Source organism: Papilio xuthus, unplaced genomic scaffold, assembly GCF_000836235.2.
Source record: "Papilio xuthus unplaced genomic scaffold, Pxut_1.1 DF826961.1, whole genome shotgun sequence".
Classification (NCBI taxonomy): domain Eukaryota; kingdom Metazoa; phylum Arthropoda; class Insecta; order Lepidoptera; family Papilionidae; genus Papilio; species Papilio xuthus.
Window position 1 is genome coordinate 5,967,976 of NW_013531688.1, and position 23,345 is coordinate 5,991,320.

General features: G+C 35.7%; 4 protein-coding genes and 1 long non-coding RNA gene across 11 annotated transcripts in view; 1 reads left to right on the forward strand and 4 right to left on the reverse strand.

Annotated features, from left to right (window-relative positions):
- The window catches only part of KrT95D (phosphofurin acidic cluster sorting protein KrT95D), a 64,687-nt gene extending 62,800 nt beyond the window's left edge, over positions 1–1,887 (reverse strand). For all 3 annotated transcript variants that reach the window (XM_013315509.1, XM_013315508.1, XM_013315507.1), the window contains exon 1: positions 1,546–1,887. In XM_013315509.1, coding sequence (XP_013170963.1) covers positions 1,546–1,655 — 110 coding nt within the window. In that variant the 5' untranslated portion in view covers positions 1,656–1,887. The remainder of the gene's footprint in view (positions 1–1,545) is intronic.
- A 1,058-nt stretch (positions 1,888–2,945) lies between these two features.
- On the reverse strand, positions 2,946–5,145 carry GSTz1 (glutathione S-transferase zeta 1). 2 transcript variants are annotated; one of them, XM_013315710.1, is made up of 6 exons: positions 5,025–5,145; positions 4,826–4,945; positions 4,234–4,411; positions 3,947–4,065; positions 3,558–3,769; positions 2,946–3,310 (listed from the first exon to the last, which is right to left on the reverse strand). In XM_013315710.1, exons 2-6 carry the CDS (start codon positions 4,850–4,852, stop codon positions 3,184–3,186), a joined length of 663 nt encoding a protein of 220 aa, XP_013171164.1. In that variant the 5' UTR covers positions 4,853–4,945; positions 5,025–5,145; the 3' UTR covers positions 2,946–3,183. The 2 variants fall into 2 exon arrangements, with proteins under 2 accessions (XP_013171164.1, XP_013171165.1); XM_013315711.1 differs by lacking the exon at positions 4,826–4,945 and having other exon boundaries at positions 5,025–5,130.
- Positions 5,146–5,395: 250 nt separating this feature from the next.
- On the forward strand, positions 5,396–7,544 carry Smug (Single-strand-selective monofunctional uracil-DNA glycosylase). Its single transcript, XM_013315709.1, has 5 exons — positions 5,396–6,124; positions 6,347–6,466; positions 6,588–6,731; positions 6,838–6,999; positions 7,313–7,544. The coding sequence occupies exons 1-5, from the start codon at positions 5,840–5,842 to the stop codon at positions 7,421–7,423; spliced, it is 822 nt and encodes a 273-aa protein (XP_013171163.1). The 5' UTR covers positions 5,396–5,839; the 3' UTR covers positions 7,424–7,544.
- A 632-nt stretch (positions 7,545–8,176) lies between these two features.
- LOC106120050 (uncharacterized) lies at positions 8,177–8,645 on the reverse strand. Its single transcript, XR_001227978.1, has 2 exons — positions 8,491–8,645; positions 8,177–8,399 (listed from the first exon to the last, which is right to left on the reverse strand). It is a non-coding gene; the product is annotated as an uncharacterized LOC106120050 (long non-coding RNA).
- Positions 8,646–9,374: 729 nt separating this feature from the next.
- On the reverse strand, positions 9,375–20,645 carry LOC106120122 (protein anoxia up-regulated). Of its 4 annotated transcripts, none has more exons than XM_013315335.1 (11): positions 20,474–20,642; positions 18,499–18,582; positions 14,681–14,875; positions 14,367–14,479; positions 13,094–13,242; positions 12,808–12,969; positions 10,806–11,007; positions 10,673–10,718; positions 10,121–10,597; positions 9,902–10,011; positions 9,377–9,764 (listed from the first exon to the last, which is right to left on the reverse strand). In XM_013315335.1, the coding sequence occupies exons 1-11, from the start codon at positions 20,537–20,539 to the stop codon at positions 9,617–9,619; spliced, it is 1,752 nt and encodes a 583-aa protein (XP_013170789.1). In that variant the 5' UTR covers positions 20,540–20,642; the 3' UTR covers positions 9,377–9,616. The 4 variants fall into 4 exon arrangements, with proteins under 4 accessions (XP_013170791.1, XP_013170789.1, XP_013170792.1 ...); XM_013315336.1 differs by having other exon boundaries at positions 9,378–9,764; positions 13,106–13,242; positions 20,474–20,640; XM_013315337.1 differs by lacking the exon at positions 18,499–18,582 and having other exon boundaries at positions 9,375–9,764; positions 20,474–20,645.
- Positions 20,646–23,345: the final 2,700 nt, after the last annotated feature.

Sequence of the window (23,345 nt, forward strand, 5' to 3'; positions counted from 1 at the left end):
ATGAAATTTGGCATACATGTAGAACATAGTCTGGAAGAACACATGAGGTACTAATTAAGGTAATTTTGCATTTTTTATGCATCCAAAGATGTAGATGTAGATGACATAACAAATGGACGTAATATAAATTTATCTGACTAATATTATAAATGCAAATGTTTAGATGGATGCACGAATGTTTGTAAGCAGGTATCTCTAGAACGGCTAAACGTATCTCGGCGGAATTTGGCATAGATCTAGAACATAGTTCGACAGAAAACATAGGCTACTAATTATGTTTTTTTTTAAATTCCGCACGGACGGAATCGCGGGCGACAGCTAGTAAAGAAATATTACTATATTAATTGTAATTAGTACATTTGTACAGTAACTGTTGAATATCAATAACTAGTTCACTAGTATAAGTAACAGATGAGTTAAGTGTTCCGTTTCCAGGTCACATTGGTAAGAACCGTCTTTTGTTTTCATTCATATTCAACATAGACTATAAAAGACAAAATTGTATTGTTTCAACTACAGAGTTATTAAAAACTTTTGTTTTACAAATTTGCTAAATCTATTGATTTTTTTTTTATATATATAATAAGCTATAAACCTAATTTTATACTAACAATAATAACATATTATGACTTCTTTTCAGCCAGTTATAATAAATGTGGCTGTGAAATTTTATTTTTAAATTACATTTATTAAAAGTAGCACAATTTTTTTTTTTGCAATTATGATATTGGGTGCATAGAGAGGTGTAAAATGTATTTTTTTTTATTTCTATATAAAAAGGCAATAAAAAAGGTAATTTCCAATATTCTTTTTAACTGCTGTACATTATGATGTTCATTTAAATTATATTTAATATGTGATAAATAAAATTCTGTTTACAAAACAGTTGATGTTAGTTTAACAAACCATTAACAATTTTTTGTTTACAAATAAAGTTCAACAATGTAAAAATGTTAATAGTACTTAAACAAAAAATTAATTAATGAGTTGAATTATCAAATTGGCCAGGACTACTGATATTGAATATAAAAAAAAATGGCATGTATTTGATGTCTGAATATGACTACATGTAATAGATAATTGTTTCCAAGTTTGTTTAACATTTATACATAATCTGTGTTTGACATTATCATTTAAATTATATGATACATATTTGTCTTGTGTTCACAATAATTCATTTTAGTTTTACTTCAAATATAAATGGATATTTTCATATCCATGAAAAAATATAAAATTTAATGTTAAAACATATTTATTTTGTTGCAAGTAAACAAGAAATGAGATTATTTAAAGAAAGAGAGAATTAATAATATAGATACATTAGAAACATTTTAATATGCATGATAATATGCCGCCGTGAAATGCCGGTCGAGCAGTTTATTTAGTCCTTGTATTGAATATTATTTGATTAGACAACACGCAAGTCTAAACTAGACGATACTTTTCATACAACAAAAATCTGACTAGAATGTATTCATGCGATTCGTTAACGACTAAAGTAATCAAAATAATCCCGGTCGAAGAGTGTACAATAACAAAAGTTACCTTGGAATACAGTTGGATGGCGTCCTGTCCACTTCCCAGGCGGCAAAAAGTTTCATGGGAACAGGTTTCGATGCGTTCGTCATCTTTTCGGATTTATTTTTCTCCGTCATTTTAAATCGACACTGAACAACCAGGTACAACTTTCACAGCACTTAACTGACGGTTTTAACTGCCATTGTTATTTAATCACTAAACATAACACTAGAATCATATCAGAAATACCGCTGTACGAGAACAAATTGAACCGGCAGATAAATGCACCGATACTCAGTGCACATTAGAATCGGACTCAGAATATCAGCTACGAATAAACAGCACGGCACAGGGCGTTCGTTCGATACATTTGACACTTGACACGGAAATGTTGCCACACCCCGAATTATAAATATTAACATAAAACCCGGTGAAGACTATTTAAAAATAAAATTTGGTAATAATCACAGATAATTAAAATAGCATTTCGTTATTTATATAAAAAAAACCTCATCGAGAACCTTTTTGAAATCGGTTAAAAAAATATCAAATTACTTTGGAGTATAAATTCAACGGAACTTTTAAAGTAGCGTTGATATGTTATAGTAAGTCTGTAAATGGCCACTGCTGTACATAGGCCTAGTCCAATGCCACTAACGGTTATAGTTTGTATGAAATTAGAGCACAAGTTTAATCATCAACTTGTACGTTAACTTATAGAACCAAAAATATTCTTTAAAATAACACAGCCTATGTATACGAAAAGGTATGAAAATGGAGATTTTTTATTAAAATTTAAATAAAACAAGAATTTAATCAAGAAATTTGTATTTCCAAACATAAAATATAAAAGTGTATAATAGATTTATGTTTAACATAGTAAAAATTATCACTACTGTATAAATGTTCATACAGCTAATGGAATGGCACAAAAAAAAGTTAAAATACAGAAAACCCCTAAACAAGTAAAAATATTTACTTGTAACCCAAAAACCATTTTAGAAATCATCTACCTTATACTATTATATTAAGACTAGACCAAATTATAACATAGAAAAGACAAATAATGTCTAAAAAATATATCCAGGGATACAGTATCACTTAAAAATTAGTTTTAAGATAAAACTGAAAAAAAATCTCAAAAATATATCTCAAGTTTTACTAAAGCTTTAGTATTTTCGTTGAGTATTGGTTGATTATTGATTGTAGAAATGCAAAAAGCATTCTTGGTTATGATAAAACTAACACTTTGTTTTTTTAATTTAGATGGGCATTTCATTGTACATCATTGGAAAAATTAGTGGAGAAAGATAAAAAAAAACTTCTATCAAGTAATATGATGTCAGTGTTTTTTTTTAGAAAAGGCTTCTGCCTTCAAAACTATTTTTTTATAGAAATCAATAACTCTTAACATACCATTTTATATAAAACTATTTTGGAAGTTATTCAAAAATTCTTTAAACTTATTACAAAATTTGGGAAGCACTTTTACATAGAAAAACCTATTAAAAAATCATAGAAACTTACAGGAAATAAGTTTTTTTTTAATTTTGTGACATGTTCGTTCTTTTTACCTGAGATAGAATTGGCTCAACACTTCAATTTCCTTTGTCTATATGTTGTTTGTAATTTCAATGGGCTCGAGTTGGTTTCATGTTGCTTTGTTCACTTAGCAACCTCTGGTGGACAGTCGGGCTGCGAAGACGGGTGTGCAGCGCGGAACGCCGGGTGATTCTCTAGTTCTCTATCAATGCGAAGAATTATTGGAAAAGGACGTAAGTCTACATGGAATCTGAAAAACAAGCATTGAAAAGTATTAGCAACTTAGAAAGTATTGAACATTATAAGGTTTACGACATAGTCATCGTTTAAAATTGACGTTTTATTGGTGTTAAATGATTACAAGGCAAGAGCATATAGTAAATACCTATATCTCAGCAAAATTTTAACATTCAAATGACCAACAACTTCTTATGAGTTCTTATTTATATATAAAGTTATTAAAAATGTATTAATATTTGTATAAACATTTGAATTACCTTCTTGCATTAAATACTTGTGGCACAAGACAGCAATCAGCTAATGTGATCTCATCTCCGACACAATACTTCCCCGCTGAGGAAGACAACAGTTTCTCCACAGCTCTGAATCCCCGCATGATCCAATGCTGCGCCCATTCCTTCTTCTTCTCTTCTCCGACATGTATCAGAACTATTAGATTTTGTAGGGGCTGTATACCTGATGAAATAACCTGAAATAATAAAGGTTATGCAATTAATTTACTATTAACAATCTTTTTTATATCTTTTTGGTTGACACTTTCAATGCATTTCACGTAGAAAATATCTTTGACACATGAAAATCAAAGTGGCATGGAATGTGTCAAATACTTTGTCAATGTGTCAAGTACTGTAGTAATTTGACTTACCTCACATATTTCTCTAACTTTTGCCCTTTTGTAACAATCTTGAGGCATGAGTGGCCTTTGTGGACGAGTTTCTTCTAGATAGTGCATTATACTCAAAGATTCTATTATAGTATGGCCATCTGAAATCATAAATAAGTGAAATGTTAATTAATTGTTATTAATAATTTTAATTTTTATTAGTATTAAGTTTGTCTAAATTTTTACTTAAGACTAAAAGTTCTAATTAGACAGCTGGTTATTATTATTTAAAATTACTGTTATATATTTAGTTTTATATGTATACCTACCAATAGATAATGATGGTACTTGTTCCATTGGATTGACTTCCCTGTATTCATTGCAGTGTTGCTCCCCACCACCTTTTATGAGGCTAACTGCTTTGATGTCATATGGAATCTCTTTCAAATTGAGAGCAATTCTCACACGCCATGAGCATGAACTCCGCCAGTATGAGTATAGTACAGGCTGGAAAGTTGCAAAGAAAACTATTAGAATGTATGTGGCAAGAAAATATAAAAAAAATATAAGAACCAATATTTTAATTGTGGTTTGATGTGCTTTTGTCATTATCCTTTTGTAAGTAGCATGTATTTTATCACAAATTAAAAAAGAGCCAAAAAGAGAAAAAAATCATAAGCAATTTTGTTAAAAAATAAATGACAAATTAACACGCTTATTTCATAGACATTTATTGTAACACAAACTGAAGATAATACAGATTATTTTACACACATTAATGGAAACAACCAGAAAACTTGTATAAATTATAACTGGTTCAACTAGTTGTTAAAAATTAAATCTGTAACTATGGTTTGAATTCTTTTAATTTTCAATAAATTTAAATTTCAATGGATATTATAAGCTATAACAAAATAATACCTTTTGTGTTATTTCTTGGTCACTCATGATTATCACTTGATATTTATATTTTTCACGTAATAATTAAATGTTGGCTAGGATGCTGCTTCCTTATCAATCGAGATCACAAGGCAAATAAAACTGTGGCCGATAATTTGTAGTTAGCATTCTAGAAAACCGGTATGTAAATATGAATAAAAACAAGTTGTTATTCACTTACCTTTGCCATGGCAGGAATATTCCCGTTGTATTTCGAGTAGAAAGCAATTTTGGCGGCGTTTTATACGACGGTTTAATATAAACTTGTATTATAAACTTTTAAAAGACACCAAATAGATTTATTTTGTGTAATCGTGTAAATTGTTTTTGGTATATTCACTAGACACAAACAATCGATTTAAAAATACATAAAAATGTATTAATATCTTAATTTGTTTCCGATTATTTAATTTCAAAACCTGAATTCTGAAAATGCTAATCGAAAGCCTTTCATGAATCTGAAGTGGCCTTGAAGTTTGACATTTACGATCGGATTGGATCGGATACTGTAACAAGTTTTTCTTCGAGGCTAAGCCATGAATTTTGAATTTAATGTAAAAAATTAAGTTATTTATTAAAAAAAGCTAAATGCTATAAAAAGTACTCTAGTTTAAACGAATAAAACACGAGTAAAAAAAAGTTGAAGCTAAAAACGAAACACAAAGACTTTTTACTTCCTGGCATAAGCTTATCACTGCTTATCACATTCGCTTTTGTCGTGCCATCGCTATTTCAAATTAAACACTTGTTCACTTGTATTTTGTAAACATTTGTTTGTTTTTATAGATTTTAGTTCAGAGTTCAGTGGCATCGATTCCATGTTAATGGGAATCGAATTTATTTTACTTTTCTCGACATAAATTATTATTTCTGATTCACTTTTATTATTTCTTTGAAAATGGCGCGGATAATAAACAGTTTACGATCCAAGGAAATAATTTAAAGTGAACTAACTGTCTTTTTATAATACAGATGTATTAAAAAGTATTCATTAACATGACCACAGAAGTTGTCTCCACTTTCTTTTGCGAAAAACCACTAGTTTTGGAAAATGAGAACAAAGAAGTCGAAGATTTAAGTACTGAGTTCCTTCATTTGATTGATGACCTAAACAACAAACTTGAAATATTCCAATTTCCTGCAGCTATAAAATGCATTTATAATCCAACGATATACGCAAGACATACTTTTGAAATGTACGTTCGTAAATATTGTAATACAAAAAAATCTATAATGTTTTTTGGAATGAATCCAGGACCTTTTGGAATGTCACAAACTGGCGTAAGTAAAATGAGTTATCATTTATTTATTGTACATATATAGGAGTAATACTAAATTTGTTGCGGGCCCAAAAAAAAATCTTGATTGTAGATATTGTTTGGCTTTACCAGTGACGATGGAATTTGTCGAAAAATATTTAAATACACCTTTATTTATTGAAATAATTTTTCTTGATCTCTATGGTATTATTTGAAGTGAAAAATGGCCTTAAAATTCATGCAGGTACCTTTTGGAGATGTAAGTTCTGTGAGAGAATGGTTGGGTATAGAAGGGCCTGTCGGAAAGCCTCCTAAAGAATTGGAAACTCGTCCTGTTAGAGGTTTTGAATGTACTAGAACTGAGGTAAATTAATAATTTCTATTAGTTAATACTTTAAAGTTACAGTCAGCACTTTTTACAATATTTTGTATACTAAACATTTATACATCATTATGTTTTTTTGTATATTTAAACCTAATTACAGATAAGTGGCAAAAGATTCTGGGGCTTACTTAAAGAAATATGTGGAACTCCTGAGAAGTTTTTTGAATCAAGTTTTGTCTACAACTATTTAAATCAGCAATGGATGAAGACCAACGGCTGCAACCTTACCCCTGGTGACTTCAAAGTAATCATTTTTTAATAGAATATGGCTAATATTAAAAAAATCACCAAATTTTATAACTATAAAATTGGATGAGTTTCTTACAAAATCACTGTCCATTGCTTTGCAGGTAACTGAAATGAAAGCATTGTATGAAATTTGTGATCCAATCTTTATTAAAGTTTTGGAACTTTATAATGTGCAAACCATCATTGCTGTTGGCAAGTTTTGTGAAACTCGTGCACACAAAGCAATTGAAGCATATCTACCATCTAAAGGGAAAACTATTAAGGTATGTTTGTGAAGTAATTTTTAGCCTATTAATTATTTGTTCTTGTCTAAAATATTAGTGCATAACTGAAATAATTTGCTTACATATCAAACCCCCAATGATCAGATGTATGTACTAATAGCTGTCACGTGTTGCGTCCATGCATAATTAAAATAAAATTAATCTAACCTATGTGTTCTTTCAGGCTATTTTCTATATCTATGCCAAATTTTAGTGTGATCCATTCAGCCCCTCTGGAGATACATTTGCACCTATAATATTAGTAAGATTAACCAATAATATGGCTCTTATTAAAATAACTTTAACCTTTTAGGTACTATATCTTCCCCACCCAAGTCCACGTACTGTCAACAACAATAACTGGGATGAAAAGGCCCTTGAATATCTTGAAAGGTATGATTTATTAAAGTATTATAAAGATTGATTTTTCAAAATATTCAGCACCCCCAAACCATCTGGTGAGTTTGTTTTAATACAAAAATAATTGTGACAGCATGTGAGATGTTAAAGGCAGATTACTTATTACTTATGTTAAGAGAAGAAGAAATAATTAGTGTTTTTTTAATATACTTTAAGAATTAATATAAGATAATTGTATATTTAGTATTGTGTATATTTGTGTGTATTTCCTTTGTATCCACTGTATAATCTATTAATACTTGTTAATAATAATTGTTCTTAATTTTTAAGAATTATTTCATAAAATACACAACTAATTGAGTTACGAAAAAAATATATTTGTAATAACATGTATTTATATTATTTATCTTTGTATTAAACTTTTATAATTAGTTAAGTTATGAAAATAAAGCTAGTGTTCTTATATTGATACCTTATGGAGTGAATTTAACATTGGAATGGAGTTACTTAATTAATACTGCTTGTGAGGTACAAGAATTAACTTCAGGGTAACCATTACGGAGTGGATCTGACTTATGTGTTTGTTTAAAACTGTTTATTTTGTAAAATTAGATTTTAATAAACATTCCAACTGTGATAATATTACATTAAAAATGATTTTTTATATTTCCCTTTTTTGGTTAAGGACAAGATTAAAATTGGATAAGCTAAGGCAATTCAAAAATGTGCTAGCATAAATCATGAGTATTTTTTGCCATTCAGACATTTCGGACCATATTCAATAAGGAGGTTAAGTTTAAAATGAAAAAAAAAGAAATAACAGTATAAAAATTTATATCTTACAATAAATATTAGAGCTAACTTTATAAATCCATTTTAACAATATCTTCAGCAGTTTTTGCAACCTCCTCTTTAGTTACATTCTTCACAGTTTGTTTTTGTAATGCTTTTACATTATTTTTGGGCTGCGTTTTATTTGAATCCACATTTTTCTTAATATCAAGAAATTGTTTATCTATTTCGCCTATTTTTTGTTTAATCTGTAAGGATAACACTTATAACTCTATGTTTGAAATTATTGCGTTGTGATATCTTTATATTCATATGAAGAACTCGATATATTAAACTTACATTTTTTAATCCCAGATTTACTGCCTTCGCTTTAGTTTTCTTTAAGCTTTTTGCTCCTGCTACCTTAAATACGTTTGCTTTTGATGTTTTTTTATCTTTTTTCCCCATATTTCAATATTTTAAACAGCAAAATTAACCAATAAAACAATGTTTATATCTTCTAAGTTTGAATTTTAGGTTATAAAAATTATAGACAAAACATAATTTTTTAATAATGATGAACTGTCATTTTCGCACCATAGACAAAACTACTATAGATAACAAAGATTCATCGAAGCACCGAATTTCAATTTGCTTCTGAGCACAAAAATTTCTTCGCAGTGACTTCCGCGAAGTTGAGAGCCGCTTTCTCTGTTATCTAATTATATTTATAGTATTGTACGCAGAGGTAATTAGATACGCACCAAACCTAACTTATTTGCATTGTTTCTTCGGTCGACCGATCGGAAACACTTCAAATTATAAGTTATAATAATTTATCGTTACAAATGCACTGTAGTCGTCGGTCCTCTGAACACAGAATGCAAAATCTTATACCTTAAAAAGCTGTGACGCTCATTTTATAAAAAAAAACTACAATATTTTAATATGTCTTTTATTGTTAATAAACTTTTGATACAAAACATTACAAAATAAAACGAAATTATTTGTTAACCATATTTTAAAAGGTTTCTTGATATAAAACATTACTCTCACGGTCTCGTAATTTAATTACTGACAGGAAAGTTAACAACTCAAGAGTAGATAGCAAACAATAATTATAACACCACTCAGGTATATTGCTAATACATGAGTCATGAATAGTCATCCAAAAATCTATAAAAATTAATATGTATTTCAAATCCTAAAAAACAAAATGCGCACAAGAAGAATGCTATAATTACATAAAAAATTAACAATTACACGTTAGAATATTTATATTCTAGAACCACAATTTGGTTAAAATAGAATATTCGACTCGGAACAATTTTTGTAGAGTTGATTTTACAATCGTATTAATTACACAAAGACATTTTTTGTTTTTTTTTTTCAAATAAATATTTATATTTCAGTCACTCAAAACAAGATTAATACCATTCTTACGTAACTCGCTTTAAATAAATTACAAATTTAAGTGATAGACGGTTTATTCTTCGTCCGTAACATCGGGCTCAGCTTGTTCATCTTCACTGACTTCCGCCGCCGCGTCGGTTTGTTCCGGCACTGCATCAGCTATGATCTCCGGACTCTCTGGCTCCTCTACGATCGGTTGTGTTTCCACTTCAGGTATATCGCTGTAAGAAAACAGTAAGATTGTTTTTTTCAAAATACACACTTATCTATAGAAACCACATATATTCCTGGAAAAGAAATTGCGTATTAAGACTCCTTCATTATGTGGCTTTTAAAATAATTCAGTTATAGACATTACCTTGCTTCAACCTCAGTAACATTGTCACTAGAGGCACTGTGTGATAATTCTTCCAGACGCTGGGCAGCCAACTCAGATTCTTGTCTAGCAATTTCAGCCAACTCTGCAGCCTGTTAACATTGATTTATCTTTTTATTATGTTATATTCCAATTTGCACGCTGCAATCTTTTAAATTTCGATTATATCGATTGATGAATTTAATTTACAAACAACATTACCTGTCTTGCTAATTCTGCTTCACGTTCTTCTTGTGCTTGTCTCTCAAATTCTTCTAAGCGCACCAGTTCCTCTTGTCTTCTCTGTTCAGCTAGCCGTTCCTCTTCAGCCAACCTAGCTTCTTCAGCTAGTTTCGCTTCCTCTGCCAATCTGGCTTCTTCAGCGAGTCTTGCTTCCTCAGCTAATCGTGCCTCTTCGGCCAGTCTGGCTTCTTCAGCCAATCGTGCTTCTTCTGCAAGGCGAGCTTCTTCTGCCAGCCTTGCCTCCTCTGCCAGTCTTGCTTCTTCGGCTTTTCTAGCTTCTTCTGCTAATCTAGCTTCTTCCGCTCGTTTGGCTTCTTCTGCGGCTTTCCTAGCCTCTTCCGCTTTTCTTGCTTCTTCTTCGGCTATTCTAGCTTCTTCTTCAGCTTTGCGTTTGGCTTCTTCAGCTTTTCGGGCTTCTTCCTCCGCTCTCTTTTTTTCAGCGGCCTCTCTTTCCGCCTGTACGAAATATTTTTTTTTATTTTTTGATAATCCGGATTTCCATCAAATCATTAATAATTGTTATCATTTTACCTGAGCCTTGCGTTCTAATTCACGTTTTGCCTCTTCTTTCAGAGCCCTTTAAAAATAGTCACACTTTATTATTTACAATCTTACAAAGAAATATGTTAAAAAGTCACATATAGATTAAACAAATTATACTCACTTTTCTTCAGCGGCACGAGCCTCTTCCTGCCTTTTCCTTTTGATTTCGGCCAAATCCGCTGCTGGTGCAAGGACCGGCTCCGCTGTAGTAGCCCTGAAGCGAGCCGCGCGCTCTGCCTTTGCTGCTTTCAGCTCTAACCCGGGGTCCTCCATCATCGATGGCGCCTGGAACTTGCGGCTTGGCCTCCACGGCAGCAGCTTCACTGCACCGCGGCCAATGTTAAAGTGGCTACTATAGCAATGACCTTTCAAGAAATGATTAGCTTCTGCCTCTCACAAAGCTAGACATTTCTGGGTTATTTATGCCAAATATCATTGATTCAGTTAGCGTATGACACACTAGTCGCTCATGAATGAAGTTAGCCGTAATCACAGCTTCTAAAGCTCGATGAAATTTTTTAAATACAAGTTTTGCTTTGATTTTTCTCCTTCTAAGTGTTTCATGCTGTGGAGCGTGAATGATGTTGGCATACGCTGGCGTTTTGTGTACCGTGCACACACAGGCAACTTGCATGATGTGGTTCCCAAACTGTACGATATATACTACTGTCTTTCATATTACTGCAACGTTGTGGTGGTGATTCAAGCATTTTTACACTAGTCCTCTTCTTATGTACAATTGTTCTCGTATTATACCATAATATTATAAATATTTACTATAATCAATTAAAATGTTTAGTCTAGACAGCATAGCATTAACAAGCATGGAATTTCAAGCATGAAAAGGGTACAAATCTAAACTACTACAACATGCAAACAAATTAAAACAACTAAAAATGTGACAAAATATTTATTGTTAAAATCAGTTCTGTTAAATGGAAAACGAGACGTCTCGATTACCGGTAAAGTGGCGGACAGACCGCGTTCTCACAACATTCATTTTTAACAAATGTTGTCGTTCGTAAATATTAAAAAAAATATAGCAATTGATAAAATGATAAAAAATATATGATCTGTGTTAGTCGGAGGGTGTTATACCGAGATCAGAGAGCGCGAAGTCGGTCTCTAGGCGTAGCTAGGGGCTCAGAGCAGACAATGGGCCGATTTTAACCAAATATAAGCTAAGATGTCCATGTCATTTATTATGGTTGCAAAAGAACTCTAAGTTATGCTATGAAATTTACACATTATTATTTTTTTTAATTTGTGTTTTCATTTCATGATTTATAGGATTGTTATTTGTATTATAAAACTTTAATTTATCTATTTAAAAAAAATGAAATCATGACAGGGATTTAAAGAGCCATAGACAATAAATAGCATGGAGCAAAGTGATGTGAGCGAGCCCTAGTGATGTGCCCTCTCCCTAGCTACGCGGGTCGAGTTCGCGGCCGAGCTACGCGCACTGCGCCGCCGACGGCTGTTGCTGCGCGCCGCCCGCTGTAAGAGACACCACACGCAGTGTTAGATACCGTTTATACCATTTGATTTTTATTACTGCTCGTTTTATGCACCGATAGCTTCGGAGCGAAGAAGCGAATTTTAGACGATTCTACGGCCAAATAAGTAAACCACTGTAACAGACTTTAAGGAATAAGAAAAAATATTAGTGTAATTTTTTTGGAATGCCAATTCTTTATAATCTGGGGATAATTTTATTAACTAACAACTCTAAACTATGTAGGTAGAGCTACGTGTGGATTCTCAAGGATTTTCTAATTCATACCTAGAATTTTCACAGGTTTTATTCCTTTAATTATAATAGTCTTGTACTAAAAATTAAGGAATTCTAACATTCTATTAAAATGTATGTCTTTTCTACAGATTAATCACAGAATAACAACTTATGTTCAGTTAACTAAAACAAGTGACAAAAATAATGAATTTAAAATGAAAACGTACTTTCATTACGTGACTTCTATAAAAGATTGCTAAGATGTTGCTATTTACATGGTTTTTAATATTCAGTTTACTTACAAGGCCCTCGTTATTTTAAATTATCTTTAATAGAATTATGCGTAGGGCGAAGCGAGCTCTAGCTATGATACTACTGTCCAAAATACCTGTGGCTTTTTCGCCCTCCAAACCGGCAGCTGCGAGCCTATTCTTCGCATAAAACGATAGCAGGTTTACATCGTCTCTGATGCTGAGCTCCTTGTAGAGCGGCCGGCGGTTGGTGAAGGCCCTATTGCCCGAGTAGTGCACGCACGCGAGGTGACCACGTCCTGGGGAACACCTCGAGGTTACAGGGGCAAGCTGGTTCTAGCTGTTAGTCCGGACACATACGGAAGTGGGAAAACCGTACATTAACATTTAGTCTGTTAGATATCGTATTGTAGTTAGTCGAACCTGCGCCGGTACCTGTGAACTTCTTAGCTGGCTCATTGTAGTAGGAAATGTTGTGGATGCTGTCGGCCACGCTGCGGAGGGGTAGTAGAAGTTTTGCTACGTACGCGTCGTTGCTGAAGCGGTAAGGAATAGGTTCGCCGTAGGAGTACCTGGAATACATGACAAGCAAAACTCCTTCGTAATATTTCGTATAAATACTAAGAAAATGTTACATGAAAAAGCACATAAAATAACAAGGTTAGTACATTGCTCACCGAGGTTAGCATAAAATAAACTTTACTATTATATCATTTCCTCCGAGGCGAGTTACTTTTAGACTTTAACTTTTCTTGACGGTACAAAGATAATTACAATGCTCGTTAGAAGCATCATTAATTTTACATTAGCGAATCAAAAACATTCTTAATTCAAATAAAACGTAGAAACATTTTCATTCGAACTGTAGACAAACATTAGCTGGCATTTAACCAATCTATAATTAAAACGGTGTGCAGAAGTTTGTGCGTAGCGTTAGCGCGCGCTTTTGGCTGGCAACGCTACACCCACGCCGGAAACACACATCAGTGCTTGAAATATCTTAGACAACAGTTGACCCAAGAATTGTAAAAACCTTTTAATTAAAGTTTAACTATTCTACTTTAAGACGGCTTTCAGTGTATTTAATAACAAAGCATTGAGTAGGATATCAAATTTCACAATGTCCCATATGTAATGAATCAAAAATTCGATTCAAATTGTATTGTGAAACCACATTTAACTAGAACACGTTGAAGGGTGTAATAGTTTCGCTAAGTTAATGGATTTCATTTTGGCCACTTATTAATAAGTAAATAAGAAAATCTAAAATTCCCAGCAAGTCCTAATTCACACTGTTTCTATTTATGCATGGCAGAAAAATTTAAACATGTATGTGTGATCTAATTACCGAACGATGTCCCGCGTGATAAGCTGTCAATGTCAATAACGAGGCGTTGCGGTTGCATCAATGGCGCGTTTATTTTAGTCCCGTTACGTCAACCAAAAATAGTTCCCAACTATAAATAGAAAACTACCACTGACCCTGACGAATGAAGTACATTCGATATGATTATTACAAGGTAAACTCAAGGTGAACTCAATGCTTACCTCACATTTTATATTACAATGTTGAAAAGGTCACTAATTATTTTTACGTTTCTTCTGAAACTTGTTCAAGAGTTTTTTTTGAAGAGGTACTTTATCTAATTCGTTACTACTGCTAAGTAATTCTAGAGGTTTTATAACAAATACTTACGAGTAGATGGTATCAAGTGGAGCGACGGACTTGGCGCGCGGTACTACAGAACGCGCGCGGTGCAGCAGCGCCGCGGTGTCTGCACGGATGCGACGGGTCTCATCCTCGAACAGCTGTAAGTCAACATTGCATTTCATTGTTACAACGTCTTGTATGTCTTAAAACGATAGCTAAATGTCGTTACAATAGCGTATTCTATTATAAAACTAACATAAGATGGAAGAGTGGGTTTTCCCCAGCGCAACTGCATGCCCACTTAAATTCATTCACGCGCAGATGAAGCTTGAACCCATTAATAAATTATTTAGGCTTACTTTCGTAGATTCAGAGCGGAAGAAGTCATCAACAGCGGAGACGCCGAGCGCGGGGCGGCGGCGGTAGGCGATGCGGTCAAGCTCGCGCAGGATAACTGAGGGGCGCACGCGCACGCGCACCACGTGATGGGGTGGCTCGGGGTACGTGGCGAGTCGGGTCAGCGCGCGAGCCTGCGGCCGGTAGATCAACTCGGCCTGAAAGTAGACTGCGTTTAATAATTACCATCAAAAAAAATCTATTGAATTATATAAAACAGATGGTAGCTTGTGTTTGCTAATGACCAATATTTAATGATAAAAAAGATTAATATTCCAGCGTTGCTTTGATACTAAATACGATGAAATGCAATTATTTGATTAATAGTGGAAACGGCTGTGTTGAGAAATAAATTCTAGATGACAAGCTTACTTACAAAGCTAAATATAAAGACATGCGCTAAATTCTTCGCTTCGAGGTTGTATTTGCATGAATATTAGTAACTAAGTTACGAATTTGTGAGTGTTCTCTCTCTGTTTTATTATTAAAAGTAAATTCTTTATGGTAGGTATCTTGGCGAGATGCCGATAGTCCATATCACACCTGTAGCATACTGCGCGTGCCGAATTAAAGCCACCTGTTTAAATTAATGAATAGTTTCACCAAGTGGGTTGTGAAATGTTCAAGAACTCTGCATACCATGGAGGTTTATTAATTCTCGCAATCCATAAAATATCTCGTATAATCAAACAACAGAGATAACCTGATTTGGATGCGATTATTTTTTATTTTAATCTTCACTTGCTGTCGTGTGCGACTCCGTCCTCGCGGAATTTAAAAAATCTAAATTGACAGCCTATGTGTTCTTCCAGGCTATGTTCTTAATCTATTCCAAATTTCGGACAGATCCTTCTAACAAATATTCATCCATCCATTCATCCATTTGAACATTCGCATTTATAATATTAGTATGATTTGATGTCTCGTAAAAATTACGTGAACTTTAGAGGTATCTCATTGAAATTACAATCAAAGGCTTTTTCGGGAGCTCATTGGTATGTTGTACTGTACATTACAACAAGCTAGATTCTAGAACGCACATTGAACATCGGCAGCATACAATCAAAGAGTATATAAAATAATATAGATATATGCGCCCTAAAATTAGAAATCAGGAAGTGTTGCGTAAATGTGATCTTTTCATCGTTACAAAAAAACAAATCGAAGCAAGATGCTTGTAGAATGCGAGGGCGAGCCAAATGCATGGGGACTTTATTACACGTATCAATAGCGTGATGACTCAAACGATCCTCCGTCAGAGTAAAATTAGACGGAATAACAACTCGCTTGCTACGTAGTATCATTCGCGTATTTTTGTTTTTATTCGTGATTTTAGAAAGAAAATATAAAGGCAATTAATAATTTTTGTGGCCAGGATTACACGCAGTAAGCATTAAATGCAGTTTAAAAAAGTTTTTGCTGGTAATAAACAGTTATTACTGGCAACTTTATTCTGTTAGGTAGTAAAATATTTGAGTCGTTAATCGATCCAATAACAATTCTTGTTATCTTTGGATACGTTTAAAACAAATATTATTATTATGGATATGGAATTTTCTTTCAGACTCGATAAACAAATACTGTGCCTTTGATGAAAATACGTTGACATTTAATTTGCTTGACTATGCGATTTTTTTAAGGAAACTTACAGATTAAAAAAAATGTGTTCTGAAGTACGTTTTACTATGAACCAACTCAAAAAATTCCTTTGACTTTTGGCATATAATATTGCGTATTGAACCGCAATATTTAAGAATGAATATGCATTTATTATGGCAATTTTTAAGAATGAATATGCATTTACTACCGAGTTTTTTTTTTATTATGAACGCCGTTTCCGCATCTTCTAGTAGGCTAATTGTAAAATCGCGGAAACACAGCCTTTTACTTATGCTCTTTCATATTTAAACATTACGAATATGTTTTCTTCATAAAAACAAAATTCTCTGTTACGTTGATCTCTATATAAGGTAACGGGCAAAACATATTGGATTTCAGCTTAATTTACGAAAACACGTAATTTCCTTGCAGCGAAATACATTGCGTTGTGGAAGTTAATTTTAGATTACGTCCGTGTAATAAACGCAGCAATGGAAGTGTTAAATTGTTCAAAATTGGTTTATTGTTTGGTGTAAGACGCAACAGATGTTATGTTTACTTCGCCCGGCCTTTGGATCGCGGCCAACAACCTATTCCCTTGAGAGTGGTTTTAGTCTTGCATTACATTACTTTTATTCATAATTCTATTTAATAAATTAGCTTTCGTAGAATTTTAAAAATGCGAGAGAAAACATTTGCAGCAGATGCTGATAAGAAATGGCGCGAAATATACTCATGCGTTCAAGCTTTTTTTTGGACGCGCCAAATGTAATTTCGATTGATAATTACTCGAAGAGGAAAATTGGTGCCCGACCCGGACAGCGGGATAAGGGCAGGGAGATTATGGGAGGGGGTTGAAATATTTTAGATAAATATTTTAATTGGTACCTGAATTAGATATGACTGTAGTAAATCTTGGCTAATGCTTAGGAATTTATCAGGAATATTAAGTGCTTGGAAACCGATAACCTTTGCCAAGAAAAGCATTTAATATTGAATAATATTTAGAACTAAGGCTCTTAGTGAAAATAAATGCACCATTAAATTATCTATGTGTGGCGTAGTTATTGCATTAAACTATTAAATTACTATTTTAGGTTGTTTATAATATACAAATGCTAAATACTAGTATTATATATGTGATTATCTATCGTCCGATGTAAGTATCGAATAAATGAGAAATATTGCCAGCCTGATTTATATGAGTCAAAGGACTGAGTAGTTCTGATTAAGAAAAGAAGGTAATGTTACCTACTAAATATTTATACGTTCTGAAGACGCATTCCTTACGAATTGGAACAAGGCTGGCTGAATTATATTTCTGTCGTATCATTTTCAAGAAATATTTTTTTTTAATGTGACGAGCAAAACAAACGTAAGAAATTCTATTTTGTTAGATATGAACATATTTAAGTACTATGCATTATGTTATAGATACTATGATATTCGTTAATTTGGAATGCCGTTTAGACTGCATTGAAAAAAATGGGCGGGTAAAATGGAACGGTCATAAATTCCAGACCAAGTACTCTGTCAGAAAATATTGTGTTTTCTGTATTCGGCAGTGCGAACTCACAGTTTGAATGCAAATCATGTTTACTTTACTGAACACTTTTTTAAAAAACGAAAAAAATTATGATTTAATCTTTACGATAAAAATTCTGTACTTTGAAGGTTCATTGGTCAAGTAACTTGGCTATACTTTATCATCGTATATGTTACGCTGTTGTTAATTACACGTTTGTAAGTTTTTCGCCATACAATATCTACATATTTTAAGCTGTACGTGCATGATATTTAGTTTTAATTGTCTAAAAAAGCTTCTACAATCTTCTGTCGTGCTAATGATAACAAAGCAAAATGACAGTGCTGTAAAACTCTACTCCTGCGAAAAATTCTATCTACAATGGTCTTTTATGCGTTTAAAATTATACTCAGTGGTATTTACATGATCTGTGCATGTCAGGCACAGCTTGCTGATGTATTTTAAATACTCTGTGCTGTGATCATGCATACTGGTAGCATAGCTGATGAATACTGATTGCTCTGTGGTATTTACATGATTGATCTGTGCATGCCTGTAGCATTGCTGTTGCATATTGAATTCTCTGTGCTATGATGGTCTGTGCATGCCGTGTCCATGACAAGTGACAGCATGATGGCCTCAAACTGGACAACTCACCTGTGACAGCTTTGGTATGTAAGTGACGTACGGCGTATTGTAATACGACACTAGTGGAGATAGGTAGTAGACCGACGTCAGCGGCTGCGATCGCCGTCACAATGGAAACAGGTAACTTTGTCAATTATAATGTTATTTGTATTTTGTAATATATTGAGTTTAAGTAATATTATTGTAACTTTGTGTGTAAAAACTTTTTCTGTAAAAGTTAAGTGTACTGTGTTTAATTATTAACTAATAAGTGTATGGTTTGTTTAATGTTTAGCTAGACTTAAGTTAAAAGAACTAGTATTCGAACTTGTATAGAGCTATAAAAATGTAGGTATTTGTAATGTAGTAAACTCTGTTTGGTTATGATTTGAGAACTTATTGTTCATTATTTTTACCCAGCATTTGTTGTTGATCAACATTAGATCCTCAACTTTGTCATTGTTTCTAAGATAATTGTTTGTCTATATTAACACGTCTCCTTTCTTTATAAGAACGTCCTATGTGCTTGTTAAATACAATACATCTTAATTATATTCACGTCAAAAAAAAATTATTTAATTTAGTTTTAGAAACTTGTCAATAAGTCAAACAATTTGTTAGTAAACAGATATCGTGTCCGTCAACGACTCTGACCCCAGGAGCGGCACAAAGAAAGAAGAGATTAGAAAATGCAAGCTTTATTACAATCTCAGTCTAAATAACATTTGTGATTAAATAATTTAACACTAAAACATCAAACAAGCTCTATGATTCACGTCTTCTTTCGAACGTAAAGTAGAGCGATCACATTGCGTTAGCGAATACTGATAGGTTAGATAGTGTTGGGGGTTGGGGCGGTGCGGGAGTTAGGACGGGCGTGGGGCTGGGGGCGGGAGCCGGAGCGCTACACGCGGTACGAGTAGTGGCGGTAGGTGGTGCCGTAGGGCAGGCGGCCGCTGCTGGTAGAGGAGTAGGAGTAGCCGCTAGGGCCGCCCAGGCTGCTGGAGCGCTCGCTGGTGTAGCTGTATCCGCCGGGGCCGCTGCCCGCGCGACGCTCCACGCTGCTGCTGTACGAGCTGCGCTGCGGCAGGCCACTGCCCGTCGACCGCTCGCTGGTGCTCGAATACGAGTATGAGTACTGCTCCTCGGCGCGGCGCGGCAGCGGCTCGCGGTCCGCCACCACGTAGTGCCGCGGCGTCTGCAACAACCGCGCCCTTAGCCACGCCCTCGCACCCACCCCGCCCGGCCTAGCGACTGACTAATAGCGAAAGCGACACACGACACCCCGCGACCCCTCAGTAGCTCGCGTAGTTGCTGTAGTATACATGGCGGCGCGCCGCGTGCAGCGGCCTGCCGTGTGCGTGAGCTAGCAGCACGTCCATGTGGTCACGCGGCGTGCCCAGCGGGTCCGCCTCGAAGGCGCGCTCGCGGTGCCCCACCGCTGCCAGCACGCGTTCGCGGGTCTGCTCGCGTGGGGACACGTAAGGCGCGAGCGGGGCCAGCTTCGACTCCGGCTTCGGTGGGATGTTCTGCCGCGTAACCGGGTCGAGCACCGAGGAGCGCGCGCCTGCCCGCCCGCGCCGGCCGAACGCCGTCACCGGGTCGGGCACCAGGCTCGGTCGCGGCACGAACGGCACCTTCTCCCAGTCGCCGGCCGACTGCCGCTGCAAGCGGAGAACTCGCCGTTAGTCGCGCGGCCGTCGCCTCCAGCCGTGCCTATATTTGGCGCGCTCGCCGACTTCGCTTTCGCGTTTCATTTTCTCGATTCGATCTGACCCACTTCCCTGCAATCCTACCGAGCCCTACACCGAGCGCCCTAACAAGCGATGTTTACAAGCTCGCGGCGCGCGTCGTGTGCGCTTTATGAGATCCGATGTCGACACCGGGGCAGCTAGGCCGTGACGGGGGTGAGTTGGGACATGCGAGAGAGTCGGTGCGAGGGGCGTCCGGCTCCCGGGAGAGTGTGGAGCGGGTGCACGCTCGGCGGGGAAGAATGCGGACTTACCGTGACGCTGTAGCTGCTGGGCCGGTAGGGGCGGCGCGTCGTATAGAAGTCGCTCTCGTACACCATGGCTGCTGCTGCTGTTGCTGGGATCGTTCGTGTGAAGCTCGCGGCGATCGTACCTCGACTGGCGGCGCGCGCTGCCCAGAACGCGATGGGCGCGGGCGGCGCGACGCCGGCGACCTTATTTTTAGATCACTGTCATTGCAATTTTCGCGTCACGCCGGCTCCGCTTTTACTCAGAATTTCTAATACGCCTCGCTGTGACGTCACAATTGGGTTAAGGATAAGGAATATTACAGAAGAATAAGCGTGTAGGATTGAAGTAACTGACGTAATCGGTTCATGAAAAACAGCAACCCTTGCGTCGCATGACGCACCGTTCGTCCGAGCGGAAACATCGTAGGCGTAGAGCCGACTGCCATACAAAAATACAGCAATGATGATTGCGTTGGCATAATGCGTATATAAACATGTAATATGCAACAATAACACACAATTTATACGCTTAATTGAAACAACGTTGAAGAAAGATTGAGCTACTGCACATACATTCACTAGATAAGCAAGGATAGATGATGAGAGGAAAGAAGTCGTATGTGAAGTATTATATATGTAAGACCACCTCCTAACAGATCGTAAAAGACGGGAATAGTAGTGCGGCGAAGTCTTTGCGTTGTGGAATACATTGAGGTGTTTGACAAGAGTTAGTCAACAAAACCACTGACAACTAAACTAGCTTCGATCGACTTTAATGTTGATTCGTTAGGATTCAAAGAAGTTCCAGAAAACATATCTTTATTGTTGACAATTGTAGCACCTCGCCCCTTAGGCAGTTTTAGTTCATTACTTTATCTTCTTAGAATATTTAAGGCGTACGAAACCTCGCTTGATTTTTTAGGATGTTGGTGCGTTTCTAACTATAATTCAATTGAGATAATCCTTCGTAATATTCACCTAATCATCTAACTAGAACGTAGAAATTTTGTTTATATTGCCTGGAGTTTAGTTTTTTGGATCACTGCCAAATATTGTAATCGTTACTACTGCTTTTATGACCTTTTACAAGGTTTGTATAGAAAAAGTAGGAGTGTCAGCGTTAAATTTACTGATTACTAATCTGGGAATAAAGGACCTGGATTTGGGCTTAAACAGATTACTTCTATTTGTAGAAGTACTGCAGCTTAAAGGGCCAGTGAGCCTAACACGAATATTTGCGAGAAGCGCTTTGGTTCGCCAATGTTGTCAAAATAAGTATGAGATTTTTAGTGTACTTTACGCCCGATAGGTGGCTGTACAAACTAATACTTTGCTAGCTCGTCACAAATTCTTGCTAGGTCCACTGTAGACACAAAATCAAACATTATCACCATCTTACCTAAAATTTTTTTCTGCTTACCAAGTATTTCGCTACCTTGGCATTCCTAAATCTTACAAATATTATAAATGCGAATGATTAAATGGAAAGATGGATGTTTGTTGGTAGGTACCTTCAAAACGGTTGTATGGATCTCGCTGAAATTTATCATAGATGTAGATCATAGCCTGGAAGGACACATAGGATACTTGTTTTTTTTTTTAATTCAATGTTGCTATGAAATGATTTTTAATTTTATTGTGTTTGAAGACAATCACGGACGAATATTTTATACGTATGCTTAACGCAAAATATAATAAATTTATTTATGGCGTGAGATGACAGTAAAGGGCAATGAAATAAGAAAATCATAAGGTGTATAATAGAACTGTTTATATGAGAACTTACCACTGTTAATATATACTTAGCGTCGGTGCCTCCATGTACCAATATGTACATTTATCCGATGTATTACGGCGAAGGAAACATCGTAATGTAACCTGGGCATGCACAAGAAATTCAATGATATGTCTGAAGTCTACCCACAGTGGGCCAGCGTTGTTAACTATGGCCTAGTCACCCCTAACTTACGGTAGGGTCGGAGTCCCTCGGTGGGGACGTGAGCTGATGATAATGATTTGGTAATCCCCCTAAATACAGTGCTCTTTTATGATAGGTACGGACAATAATTGTGAAGAAAATGCGCCAATTCCTTACGTCTTCAACCTTTTGTCAGCTTTGCTGTGGGTTTTTATTGGTGTGACACAAAATTAGTCTCTGTTCTGTTACCTCCTCTGATACCGTAAATGTTTTGGGAGTAGAAACCACGTTTTTTTTTAACTTTACTTCCTTATACCATTCAGGGTCATATTCGTATCGAACGCCGGAGTACAAGAACAAGTCAGGCGCCCTCCAGGTTCTGGCGCCTTTATGTCCTAGAGATGTAAACCCGAGTTTTGGGATGGAGGTTGATGTTGCCCAGATCTACTTAAAGTTCACTTTCAAATATCATTTGACTCTGGTGACAGAGTTTTGCTATGCTGGGATTCACAATTTTAGAAAGGCGACAATCAAAACTTTTCTTATTTCAACTTATACTATTTATTTTTCCTTTTACAAAATGACGTTCAGAATTTACAATAATTTCTCATACGATCGTTATATACCGCAGATCGAGCACGGGAGGCACCGAAATGCCCGCGTTCAATTTTGGACCCAGAAAGAAACGCGATTCCGATGTATCATAATAATATGTAGTATAATAATAATATATATCGACGGCAAATCAAACACCCGGCGTCCCAGACCCACTGCTTTATTGACACACCAGTGTTACCATACAATAAATCATAACAATTCAGGTCAAACAAAACAACATGTGCCGAACTCAATAATCGTAAATAGGGCAACCGGCTGGCGCGTCCAGCGGTCGGGGCCGCGAGCCGCCGCTCAGTCACTGCGGGCGCAATAAATATAACGTATGTACACGACGCCCCCCCCCCCCCCCCCCCCCCCCCC

Bases quoted from the DNA above. Each gene is read 5' to 3' on its own strand.
- LOC106120122 (XM_013315335.1), bottom strand. From the start codon at position 20,539: ATGGTGTACGAGAGCGACTTCTATACGACGCGCCGCCCCTACCGGCCC. The intron at 14,876-18,498 runs GTGAGTTGTCCA...GTCTACTTTCAG, and splicing joins ACATACCAAAGCTGTCACAG to GCCGAGTTGATCTACCGGCC. The intron at 10,719-10,805 runs GTGAGTATAATT...CTATTTTTAAAG, and splicing joins GCTCGTGCCGCTGAAGAAAA to GGCTCTGAAAGAAGAGGCAA.
- GSTz1 (XM_013315710.1), bottom strand. From the start codon at position 4,852: ATGAGTGACCAAGAAATAACACAAAAG. The intron at 3,770-3,946 runs GTAAGTCAAATT...TTATTATTTCAG, and splicing joins AAGTTAGAGAAATATGTGAG to GTTATTTCATCAGGTATACA. The intron at 3,311-3,557 runs GTAATTCAAATG...CTTGTTTTTCAG, and splicing joins CAAGTATTTAATGCAAGAAG to ATTCCATGTAGACTTACGTC.
- Smug (XM_013315709.1), top strand. From the start codon at position 5,840: ATGACCACAGAAGTTGTCTCCACTTTCTTTTGCGAAAAACCACTAGTT. The intron at 6,467-6,587 runs GTAAATTAATAA...ACCTAATTACAG, and splicing joins TTGAATGTACTAGAACTGAG to ATAAGTGGCAAAAGATTCTG. The intron at 6,732-6,837 runs GTAATCATTTTT...ATTGCTTTGCAG, and splicing joins TTACCCCTGGTGACTTCAAA to GTAACTGAAATGAAAGCATT.